Source organism: Panthera onca, chromosome F2 (genome assembly GCF_046562875.1).
Source record: "Panthera onca isolate mPanOnc1 chromosome F2, mPanOnc1 haplotype 2, whole genome shotgun sequence".
NCBI classification, from domain to species: domain Eukaryota; kingdom Metazoa; phylum Chordata; class Mammalia; order Carnivora; family Felidae; genus Panthera; species Panthera onca.
Genome location: NC_138356.1, coordinates 73,787,018 through 73,799,624, shown reverse-complemented (window position 1 = coordinate 73,799,624; position 12,607 = coordinate 73,787,018). Strand labels below are relative to the sequence as shown.

Here is a 12,607-nt window from a genome sequence, read left to right as displayed (position 1 = left end):
GCCAGGCTCTGGGTAAAATGCCTTGGACTCATTATCTTAAATCCTCACAAAGACCCAGTGAGCTAGGTTTCTGGTCCCCATTTTGCAGATGAGGCAAATAGATTCGGAGTGTAAACACGTTTACGAGACTAAGAGGGCTTCAAGAAAGCCCCGGCTTCTTGCTGCCTGGTAAGGCTCATCTCTGTCCAGGGAGGCATTTAGAAGAATCACCATTCTTGGGGCGCCTGGGTGGCTCAGTCGGTTAAGCGTCCAACTTCGGCTCAGGTCATGATCTCGAGGTTCAGGAGTTCGAGCTCCACGTCGGGCTCTTTGCTGACAACTCAGCCTGGAGCCTGCTTCGGATTCTGTGTCTCCCTCTTTCTCTGCCCCTCCCCTGCTCATTCTCTCTCTCTCTCTCTCTCTCTCTCTCTCTCTCTCAAAAATAAAGAAAAACATTAAAAAAATTTAAAATAAAAAAAAAGAAAGAAAATGCCCAGGAGAATGACCGGCACACAGCGCTGTAGACAAGGACGTAGGGCGAACCCTCACGTACAGTCGGATATTATTTTCCTATTTAGAAGCAGCGGTGATGCTGTGTTGGGAGCGAATCTCCCAGCCAAACAGCCAGAAAGCCTATGGGAGAGGCATTCCTGGTTTGTGACTATGCCCACCTCCCCCTCCCAGATTCCCGGGTTTCTGCAGTTATGCGGGGCCACGGGAATAATTCTGGCACGGGTTCTAGGCAGGAGCGAGCGTGGCACTTCCTGCCAGAGCACGTCAATGGCCGCATAGTCCTCCAACTCTGTCCCTTCCGCTGCCACAATGAACCAATGTCGAAGGAGCCCGCAGGGACCGGACGGAGAGCTACAGGGCAGTGAAGCTCCCCGAGGGACTGTGGAGCAGAGCTCGTCACCAACGTGCAGCGAGTATTGATATAGACAAGAAATCGATTTCTGTTGCCCCATTCAACCCGATGAGGTTATGGAGTGCATCTGTTACCGCAGCATAACCTAACCTAATCCGAACTATTCAGAGCCTTCTGCAGGTTGTTTCTGATGACTGCCCAGGCGGTTTTCTCAAGGATATTCTGCATCAGTGTGCTTAGTAACCCAACCTGTTTCCTCCAGGGGCCTGCTCGCCTGCTTCCAGACATGCCGGGCTTCCCGGGACCCGGTCCTCCGGTGAGGCTGTGCGTGGGCCTCACGTGCATTCTGTCCCTTTGGAACACAGGTGGGTCCGGTCTGAGTTCAAGAAGTGCCTGTTCTATATGCCGAGTCTGGGTTTTCACTGGGCTTTGGAGAATGGCAGCAGCTATCGTGTCCGGCCAGAATCCTAAACGAGTCCCATCGAAACGGCGATGATGAATTCCCCATGTCTGGTTTTGCCCTCTGACTTCCTGCACCAGAGTCTCCGTTGCGCAACAGCATTATCTCCCCCGCCACTGTCACGCCTCTTGTCCAAACCACTGTCCTCCCTTTCCTGGACCATGAAGGGAGCTTTCTAAACCAGCCCCTGCTTCTCCTCCTGTCTCGCCATGACCTATTCTCCACTCACCAGCCTGGGCGATCTTTTCACAACTCTCGGCAAGTCACCTCCCAGGCTCCTCCCTCTTTTCACCTGCCCCAAGTCATTCAGTGACTTCCTACTTCTCTCGGGAGCGTACTCCAAGTCCTTCGCATAGTCTGCACGACCCTGCCCACCTTGCCGTCCCCGGTTCCTACGATGCCCCGCCTCAGCACTGGCTTTCGCTCGGTTCTTTAAAGTCATACTCGTGCCCACCGCGTCCCCTGGCACACACACTGTCATCTACACTCTGCCGACCCCCCCCACCCCAGCCAGTTACATTCTACTCAAATACTATTCACCCTTCAGCCGCACATCACCTGCCAGGGAGAGCTTTCAGACCACTGAGATGAATCGGGCTCCCTGTTACACACCCTCAAAGCGCTCTTCAAAGTATTCCGCGTCATTCGTCGTAATATCTTTGAGTCTTCTTTTCCTTTACGCCGGCCTTCCCGACTAGACTATAAGCGCCACAAGGATGGAGTCTGCACTCGCTTGTTCATCATGGTATCCCCGGCACCCAACACACGCGAAGCTTATTAAAGTCCAGCTGCTATGTAACATGGTCACGGTCGATCAATAAATACGCAGTGACTGAACTGAAACAGCCAACTACACGTGGCATGTTAAGCAAGGCACTTCGCCGTTTCTGATCATAGTCTTCTCGTCTTTAGGATGAGGGTTTTGGATCAAATTCTTTCTCGTGTCAAGCCTGGGTTATAGCTTCTCTGATGAGCGCTCTTTTATTTTAGTGTCTGCTGTGAAAGGAGAAGCCAAGAAGGAAAAGGTGATGACCCTCCTTCCTCCAACAGGTAAACGGGCAGGTGTGCCTGCCCCGCTCATTCTCAAACTCCTTGGCTTCTCTGAGCCTCACTGTTCCTATCTGTAAGATGGGGCTTGCGTCTGCAGCTTAGGCATTAACTGTCATAGTAAGAGTTCCTGGCAGTTGTGCTTGCTTTATGGCTCGTGGGACCCCTGGATTCCCGTGATCTTATTTAATCCACAAAGATCACCTCGCTCGATCAGCAATGGACCATTTCGCAATGGGAGGCATTGTCATGGGCTATCCCCATTTTTGCAATAAATTCCTCTTTCCTTGCCTCTTCTTTTTCTTTTTGGTGGTGCAAAATCTGCTCTGCAGCACGACCGTGGATGCATTGCAACATAAGGAGCACACAGGAGGCAGGGGCCTGGCTGCCTTTTCCAATCTGTTGTCAAACAAGCAAGATAATGGGGGTGGGGGCGCACAGCGGGGGAATTACTCTTTATTTTTTAAATTTTGATTTATTTACTTTTTTTTAGTGAGAGAGAGAGAGACAGAGCATGAGTGAGGGAGGGGCAGAGAGAGGGAGACACAGAATCTGAAACGGGCTCCAGGTTCCAAGCTGTCAGCACAGAACCTGACGTGGGGCTCGAACTCACAGACCGTGAGATCATGAGCTGAGCCGAAGTCGGATGCTTAACCGACTGAGCCAACCAGACACCCCTGTTTATTTACTTATTTTGAGAGAATGAGAGAGAGAGAGCTGAAGCAGGGGAAGGGCAGAGAGAGAGGGAGAGAAAGAATCCCAAGGAGATTCCTCCTTGTCAACGCAGACAAGCCGATGCGCGGCTCAAACTAAGGCACGAACTGTGGGATCATGACCGGAGCCAAAACCAAGAGCCAGACTCTTACTTAACCAACTGAGCCACCCAGACACCCCGTAATTTTACTTAGTTTCAATTAGTACATTCGTGTGCTTCCAGATGCAAAAATGCAAAAGGAACAAAAGTGTACGAAGTGAAAATGGTCCCCAGCCAAGCGCTTCCCTTCCCCAGAGGACACAAGTGGTACCGATCTCTTGTGCAAACGCAGGGTAATTTTCGATAAACATTTTCCTTATTTGAGCCGTCAGTTTTCTCCTCTTTAAATGGGGACAATTTGTGCCCCACAGGTAATCATAAAGGATGAACCATGGTTAAACTAGTAAGCACGCAAAAAATATGAAAACTACCAACACTTTCTCTCTTACAGATACCGCTAAGGTGATCTTTTCATCCAAAAAGGGAACAGTCCCTTTCTATTGTCTGTCTGGCAATTTATTTGAGAAATGTTTCTGTACGGCCTCCTATGTAGAAATTTCTGCCTCAGGGGTGTTTCGTTCACGCGTCAAATACTGTTATCAAAATCCACCCACAGGTGTGCAATTATACAAAGGAATGATGGACATAATGTCCCCTTGGTGGAAGGAGTGGTGTTCAGGAAGGGGTTCTCGGTTAGGAAAGTTTGCACAGGGCCGGCCAGCCTCACAGCCTGTAGCACCCCTGTGGCCTGGAGCTCCAATCCCTCACCGGCACGGAGGTCTCTCTGTCCTTCCCGGCCAGGTCACAGGCGAGGTCGGCAGCTGCCACAATTGTCACTGGGGCGGCTTCCTGTAGACTCTTCAGGTGGAGTGCCCTTCAGAGCGCCAGACGGGAGAGCAGGCCGTGTGCCAGCTTTTGACCTGCTTGATCATAAATGTCTGTCTCAGAGTTCCGACTGTCGTCGCGTCACCCACTCCCCCCAGTAACCGTGTGTACGGGAGGGGACCCGTGGACCCCACCTGCCTCTGATCTCAACGCTCCAGTAGTTAACCAGGAAGCTTGGAGTCCTTGAAAAGCCAGGGAACACCCCAAAACATTCGTGCACAGATGAACGGATAAAGAAAATGCAGTATGTCCATTCAGTGGAATATCATGCAGCCTTAAAAAGGAAGATAATCTTGCCATATACATGATGGATGGTCCTGGAGGATATTATGCTACGTGAAGCCAGTCACAGAAGGACGAATACTACATGATGCCTCTTCTTCTAGGAGGTATCTAAAATCGTCACTCCTACAAGCAGAGAGTAGAAAGGGGGTTGCCAGAGGCAAAGGGAAGGAGGAAACAGGGCCACTGGTCAGGTACGGGGTATAACTACACACATCACGTCGCTTTCCTGGGCCTCAGTTTCCCCATCCTTCAAAGGGAATGTCGGACAAGATACTTGCAAAGGATGTTACGAATTGTGCACGGCTGCTTTTCCACAATCCTGTTTCGTTCATGGGAACTTTTATTTCAGTGTCTGGAAACGAAGACATTCAAAAGGAAAAAGAGGCAGCCATCCTTGGCACGACGGGTAACTAAGCCAGCCTTGAATCCTGACTTGCTCTGTAGCTCTGGAACTTGGTTTTCAGCCTGTCTGTGCCTTGGTTTTTCCATCTATAAAATGGGCATAAAGCACCCCCCCCCCCGGAATGTAACACGAAACATAATCATTCCGACAGTAATAGCAACAAATGCGGTATGTTCATAATGCCACCTAACCCCAAACCACCGATCCTCTAGGTCACGGCTTTCCAGCCACTTCCACAGGGAGGCCCTCTCGAGAGTGCCCCCTAGACCAGGCCGGGCGTCCTGAGGGAGGAGCTCGTGGCATCCTGCTAGGCCCCGTCTGCTGCCCCTCACGTGTGATTACCCTCCTCCTGCCCGGGGCACAGACAGCAAACCCCACAGAGGCGGAGACCTGTCTCTCTCTCTCTCTCTCAACTCCCAGCATGATTGCACGGCCCTCAGTGAGTGTTTGTTGAATGAATAAAGAATGAACGTACGCTTAGGCATTTCAAGATGTCCTGTGACGTTTTCTTCGCTAGCACGAACTTCACCGAGCCGGCCAGTGGCCTGCTCTCATGACAAGGCCACTTGTCTGCAGCTCTTAGGAAGCAGGTTCTGGGCTCTCTTGTTTAGGCAAGCTTCTTCTCCACTCTGAGCCTCAGCTTCCTGATCCATAAAGGGGTGAGGTAGATTAGGCCCCCTGCCTGGGGATCACCTGCCTGTTTGTTAAAATGTGAATTTCTAGGCCAAGGTCGGCCTAAGGAGACTCGAGTGTCGGGGGGGAGGAGTCTGCCTTCTCACACGGCAGGTGATTCCACCCTTCTCTAAGCCCAAGGCCGCTGCGCCGAGGCCCCTAAGTCTCTTCCAGCGACGAGTCTCCCCTGAAGTCTTTCTCTCCCCAGTGTCTGGCCTTGGAGGAGAAGAGAGGAAGGAAAAGGGGGTGGCTTTTCTCGACACCACAGGTGAGTCCCTGCCTCCCTTCGGGGCTCCGTGGGCGGGCCGGCTAAGGGAGCCCCCTCCCCGCCCCCACGTCTCCAGACCCCCACTCATAATCCCCACAGCCTCAGTCTTTAGATTGCGTGATCCACACAATTATCCAAGAATTAAGCACTGAGAACCACCTTGTTAGTGAAAATATAAAGAGGCGCGTTAACCACTCTATCCGCCTCATCTACTGCTATCCCGAATCTTCAGGAAAGAGCCTGCGAGGGGCGGGTCTTAACCTGGCAAGGTCTCTCCACTCAGCTGCACACTCCCAATATCTGGGGGAGTGACCCACTGGTTGATTGATTTTGGTGTTGACGTCTGGGCCACGTCCCAGACCTGTTAGATCCGGATCTCTGAAGAGGGAGTCCGAGCGTCAGAATAGCAGAATGAAAAAAATAAATAAAACTAAACGTTTTTCTCCGCGTGATGCCAGGTGCCCAGCCAGGGCATCGTCTGTTCGACCACGTAGTCAGTTCCAAACGCAGTGGGGTTGAGAAACCTTGCCTCCGTGGCTTCTCACGGTCGAGGAGCCTTGCCTCCGTGGGCTTCCCATCACACGCGGGCATCGCCACCGATCTCTACTGTCCCCAAATGCAGAGATAAATTATTCACAAAGGGAGCGCTCCCGTCCTTCACGGGGACTTGTCTTCTCTAACTTGTCATGATGTATGCCGCTGGCTCACCTCACCTCCTGAGGACGAGAACTGCCTTTTATCTCCGGACTCCGTGTGCCCGGCAGTGGGGATGAGCTCCGGAAACGTCCAAAGACGAGGCACAGGTGCCTGAATGTCGGCATCGGGGAACTTCTGTTGTCGAAAAAAGCCTGCTGGTGACAGTATCTGCAAATCTCTTCTAGAACTGCCCGCAAGGTCAGTCGATCTGTCCGCGCTGAACCTGACAGAGCTGGTGAACGGGATGCTGAGCAGAGCTTTAAAAGGTGACCTTCGTCGGGGCTCCCCGGGTGGCTCTGTGGGTTGAGCATCTGACTCTTGATTTCGGCGTAGGTCATGACCTCACGGTGCGTGATTTCGAGTCCCGCATCAGGCTCCAGGCTGGCAGGTGGATCCTACTTGGGATTCTCTCTCCCTCTCTCTCTGTTCCTCCCCGACTTGCACTCTCTCTCTCTCTCTCTCTCTCTCTCAAAATAAACAAACATTAAAAAAAATTTCTTTAAGGATAACCTTTTTTAAAAAGCCCAGTCCAGGCACACGTTGGTCTTGTGCCTACTTCCCTTCTGGAGGGTCTGCAGTCTGGGCAAGACAAGTCACATCTCTGCATGCCGGCTCCTCCCTGCTCAGATGGAAGGCGTGGTGTCCTCCCGGACCCCTGATGAGATTGAAAACATCCACATGAAGTAGGAGGCTGGCCAACAGCTTGAGAGCGAGCTGCACCCCAGACATGGCACCCGGACAGACATTTCTAATCACACCTGCCCTGCGAGAGAGCCACCAGGGCTTAGGGACAGATCGGAAACACAGCCAAGGGACAGGTCCTTCTGCAATTTGGGTTTTGCTTATATTCAATTTTGCGCAGTAACTTCCATTTTTGTTCCTTTATTGTATATTTTTATCATTTATTTTTATTATTTGCTCACCATCTTTTTTTTTTTTATTTTTTAATGTGTATTTTATTTTTGAGAGAGAGAGAAAGAGAGAGTGTGAGCAGGGGAGGGGCAGAGAGAGAGGGAGACACAGAATCCGAAGCAGGCTCCAGGCTCTGAGCTGTCAGCACAGAGCCCGATGTGAGGCTTGAACCCACAGACTCTGAAATCATGACCTGAGCCCAAGTCGGACGCTCAACCGACTGAGCCACCCAGGCGCCCCTCTTCATCTTTTTAATTTCTATTTACTAATTGGTAGTATTCTTATTGTCAGTAGGCATTTGACTTCTTTATCTCACTATCTCTGGCAGATACGAAGAAGTTCTTCTCCCTGCTAAGCATCACCTCCTACAGTTCCGTGGCCTTCCACAAGTTTTCCGTGGCCATTTACAACAGTAAGTGCCCCCCGGCTCTGCTGGGCGGAGGTGATGGTGAGCGACGGGCCGGCAGGGCCAGGTTCTGTCTCAGGATTGCCGTGTGGATCGTGTCTCTTCACAGTTTCTAACCTGAAGGCTGTGGACCCGGCCAGGTTCCCCACCCGGTACTGTTACTGTCTGAACAACCGGACCAATGACTTATCAGGTGGGTGGAGCCACTCCCCCAACCCCCCCAGGCTTGCGGCTTTCCTGATGTCGCTTGTGCCCTTTCAGATGAGTTTGAATTAACTTCCTTTCTCCCCAGAGTGAAATAAGACAGTAATATCTATTATGCTTAAACGTGTGCACACTTCACTGTCACAGAAAGTGCTTTCCTTGGTTTTTATCTTAGAGAAATAGGTATGACTGAACAAACGGGCAAGAACAAAATGTTCATGCTGCGTTGTTTTAAGAGAAAAAAGTGGAGAACAACATACCTACGTATCATTAATAAAAATGGTTAGTTGTGTGTATAAGCTTTGGAAAACAGCCATAGGCATTGCATAAATGAATGGGTGTGGCCAGATTTGGCCCATGTATGGAAACATTTCCATGATATTTTTTTTCTTTTTTTTTAAGTTTTCTTTCTTTCTTTATTTTGAGAGAGAGAGAGTGTGTGTGTAGGGGAGGGGCAGAGAGAGAGGGACAGAGAGAATCTCAAGCAGGCTCTGCACTGTCAGCACAGAGCCTGATGCAGGGCTCGAACCCACGAACTGTGAGATCTTGACCTGAGCCCAAATCAAGAGTCGGGCAGTTAACCGACTGAGCCACCCAGGCGTGCCTCCGTGACATTTTTAGTTAGAAAAAGAGAGTTACAAAATAATGCATAGAATACACTGTCATTGGTGAAGAGACACATACCTGGATGCCAGGTAAGTGGTTACCCCATGAAAGAAGCTTGTGTTGTGTGTTTTGCAGCAGAAGAGGGTTGGTTAAGGGGGCTTGGATTCATCTGGTCTTTTTTTTTTTCAATGAGAGTATATTCACGTATTACTTTTATAATTGAAATTTAAAACTATTCGGTGCTCCTTCTGTTTAGAGAATCCTGCAAGGTGAAACTGAGAATTACTCTCTCAATGCTCATTCGCCCATCTAGTGATTCTGTACTGGGCGCGTGTTGTTAGCCAGACCCTCTTCTAGGTGTGAGGGCCCCCACTGAGCAAAGCAGGTGCACACCCCCTGCTCTCATGAACTTGGGCTCTATAGGAAGGGACAGAGAGTCAATGGGTACACCAAAAACACCTGGTATCTTGGCCGATAGCATGACCGTGAGAACAATAAAGCAGGGGACAGGGTGAGGAGGGAAGTGGTCATGGGCTCAGCTGCGGTGTGTAGCGTGGTCAGAAAAGTCCTTGCTAAGGAGGCAGGAAGTGGAGAGACAACCCTGTGGTTGAGAGGGACTGAGAGTTCCAGGCAAAAGCCCAGACAGCGGGGTGAGGACTGGAGAGGCCAGCATGGCTGGAGCAGGCAAGCCAGCGCCGACAGTCATGGGAAATGAGCTCAAGGTTGTGGGGGCAAAGCAGGGAGGGGATCGGGGATCGAGTAGAAGTTTATAGTCCACTGCGAGGATTTGGATTCTCACCCTGAATAAGAAGGAAGCCAATGTGGGGGCGCCTGGGTGGCTCAGTTGGGTAGGCGGCTGACTCTTGATTCGGCTCAGGTCATGATCCCACAGTTCGTGAGGTCGAGCCCCACATCCGGCTCTGTGCCGACCGTGTGGAGCCTGCTTGGGATTCTCTCTCTCCCTCTCTCTCTCTCTTTCTCTCTCCCTCTCTCTCTCTCTCTTCCCCTCTGCCTCTCTCCCCCACTCGTGCTCTCTGTCTCTTAAATGAAAAAAATTTTTGAAGAAAATAATGTATTATGAAGTCAAAATGACAGATGGCAGGGACAATATAATCAAAAAAATCAGAGGGGTGCCTGGGTGGCTCAGTTGGTTAAGCAGCTCACTCTTGATTTCGGCTCAGGTCATGATCTCACAGTTCATGGGTTCAAGACCTGCGCTGGGCTTTGTGCTGACAGCTCAGAGCCTGGAGTCTGCTTTGGATTCTGTGTCTCCCTCTCTCTCTGCCCCTTCCCTGCTTGTGCTCTTTCTCTCTCTTTCTCTCAAAAATAAATGAAAACATTCAATTTTTTTTTTTAATCAGAAACACCTGATGTCCCAACATCCATAGGTAATCCCATTACCCAAGGTGGTCTAAACCACCTCTCTAACCTGCCTGCCTAAGCCATCTGTCAGCTAGTTATCTAGCCTACCTGTCTACCGCCCCACCTACCCCATCCATCTACCCATCCAACTTGGCATTCTGTATATTATTTAGAAGATAAGCCAGGCTAGTATGACAAATGACCCCAAAACAAGGTGGCTTACAGAGGGTAGAAGGTAATAGCTTTTGTGTGTGGCCATCTGGGTAAATATACCAGGGCTGCTCTGATGGTATGATGGTGTAGGGGGCCCAGGGTCCTTCTAGCTTGTTGCCCTGCTTCCCATGATGCATTGCCCTTGTTCTCATAGTCCAGGATGGTTGGCCCCCGCATCCACATCCCAGCAACAAGGAAGAGGAAGAAAGGAACCAAAGACATGCCCGCCCACTATAGAAACTCACAGTCTGGAAACCTTCCACATGCTTCTTCCCACATTCAGTTGCCCAGAATTTAGCCCTATGGCCACACCCCCCGGCAAGCAGGCTCAAAAATGTCATTTTTAAGCTACGTTAAACCCGGTTGTGCCCAACTGAAATTTCATGTTCTCTTGCGAAAGGAAGGTGGGAGAATGGATATTGAGCGAAAACCTTCCATATGTACCATGTTTTCTATGTAGCATTGTAATCCGCCTTTAAGCCAATCAGTATGTCTTAAAAACCATCCTATTCCAATGAATATAAATACGCCACATCCTTCGTATGAATTCATAGCATTGGTTGCAAGAATGTACCATGAGGGACTTAATTTGTCTCTTCTTGATAGAAACTTCGTTTATCCCCCCGTGTTTGTACGATTATCAACAACGCTGTACCTGTGTACGATCGCTTGAGTACGTGCCCAGTTATGCTGGAGGATATTGTCCTTGACAGGGAAACAATTGCGCAGTGATTCAAATTGCTAAAATGTTCTCTAGACACCTGGCATGAGTTTAGACCCCTACCGATAACGTTTGAGAGCGCGTGTTTTTCCCCCACCCTTGCCGACATGAAGTACTAAGTCACATTCTCAAATCATTACCAGTTGGATAGGCAAAAGGTTGTTTCCCCTATTTTCTGTTTATATATGAAAGTAGTCAGAAATCACTCATCTGGAGGCATGGCTACTAAGTTAGATGATTCAGATTTTCATCAAAACAAAGAATATTGGTGAGGTAATGATAGCTGATTTTCTTCCAAGCCTAATAAGGGGATTGTAAACAGCCATTCTGAAGGGAGAGTTCGCGCAGTGTGTTGAGTAAGGGATTGCTCGAGCAGCGGTGGGAAAAGTGGGAAGAGTGGGCGCTTTGGCCCAACATAGACCTCAGTTCAAATTCAAGCTCCACCACATCCTCTGGCACCTTGGGAAAGTTCCATGATCTCTCCGAAACTTGGGCAGCACCTGGATTCCATCCTTGATGTTCTGCCTCTAGACCCACGGTCTTAGCTTCTATGCAATGGTAGTAGCAGATTGCCGTTTACTGCTCTGCCTCTGAGTCTCTCTCTCCCACGAATCTCAGCTTCAGGCGGGCAGAGATGGGGTCTCACACAATCCTTCAGTCCCGAGCAGGTGTCTGACACCCTGCAAACAGTCAAATAAATATTCATGGTATAAATGAATTAATAAAAAAAGACATTTAAGAAGTAGGAAGGAAATGGATGGAAGGAGTCATGAAATGCCACCCTTCCTCACTTTCCATAACATGACCAAGGACAGGCTGATCTAAAGAGACACGGGAAGGAGGCGTTCTTCTGCATGGCCATGTGTCCACATCTGCATCTGTGTACGACCGCCTGTCCCCTCTGGGAGACTGAGTGTGTGACCGTGCATGTGTGGTAAGATCACACGATGGTTCTGGTTCCCTTAGAGGAATGTCCGCCTCCTCTTGGCCTCGTGCGCGGCACATTCCATTGGTTGTCACGTGACATTTTCCCGCTGCTCCCGGTTCCGCATTTTCAGTCCTCTGTGTTCTATATTTTCTTTTTTTTTAATTTTTTTTAATGTTTATTTTTGAGACAGAGAGAGATAGAGCATGAACGGGGGAGGGGCAGAGAGAGAGGGGGACACAGAATCGGAAGCAGGCTCCAGGCTCTGAGCCATCAGCCCAGAGCCTGACGCAGGGCTCGAACTCACAAACCGTGAGATCGTGACCTGAGCTGAAGTCGGACGCTCAACCGACTGAGCCACCCAGGCGCCCCTATATTTTCAAGTCACCTTGTCCCCCACTGAAGCTCATAATCCCATTGAGTAAAGGAAGTGTTTTCCAAAGCATGACAGGAAATTACCCAGATGGCACCGGAAGCTTCCCCCTTACTGTTTGGGGCTCCTAAAATTCATGCCCGTTTTGGAAGCCACATGTGCACTGGATCCTGGAAAACCACAAGCGAATAGTAGAGGAAGTCGCAGTGCTTTGCCTGCACATGTATCGGGAGCTTTCATTGGTCAATGGCACCCACTGTGTCAAGCAATGGCCCTGTTTAAATCCTGCTCAGAGAGAAAGTTCACAAAGATTTGGACCCTGAAATGTGACATTCTCCCAACATCCTCCCTTAGCATTCTTCACAAGTGGGCACAGGAGCAGAAGTCCCCGGTTCTATTTTGTATAGGCTTCCCGTCTCTTTATAACCCACCATTAACGTTTATCTCACTTTTTGAAAATCCAAAATTATGTAAATTCCTGTTGCCTGACTGTGGGGTCGCTTCCTGTCGGATAGATTTGGTATACTAAAGCAACTTGATGAGATAATAGGGGACCACAAATGAGAACAAC

General features: G+C 49.8%; 1 protein-coding gene across 1 annotated transcript in view; it reads left to right on the top strand.

Moving 5' to 3' along the window:
• Positions 1-1,130: 1,130 nt before the first annotated feature.
• Positions 1,131-12,607, top strand: part of HHLA1 (HHLA1 neighbor of OC90) — a 32,083-nt gene continuing 20,606 nt past the window's right edge. The window contains exons 1-6 of the mRNA XM_060611736.2: positions 1,131-1,209; positions 2,295-2,354; positions 5,559-5,618; positions 6,500-6,580; positions 7,555-7,638; positions 7,742-7,825. Coding sequence (XP_060467719.1) covers positions 1,131-1,209; positions 2,295-2,354; positions 5,559-5,618; positions 6,500-6,580; positions 7,555-7,638; positions 7,742-7,825 — 448 coding nt within the window. The remainder of the gene's footprint in view (positions 1,210-2,294; positions 2,355-5,558; positions 5,619-6,499; positions 6,581-7,554; positions 7,639-7,741; positions 7,826-12,607) is intronic.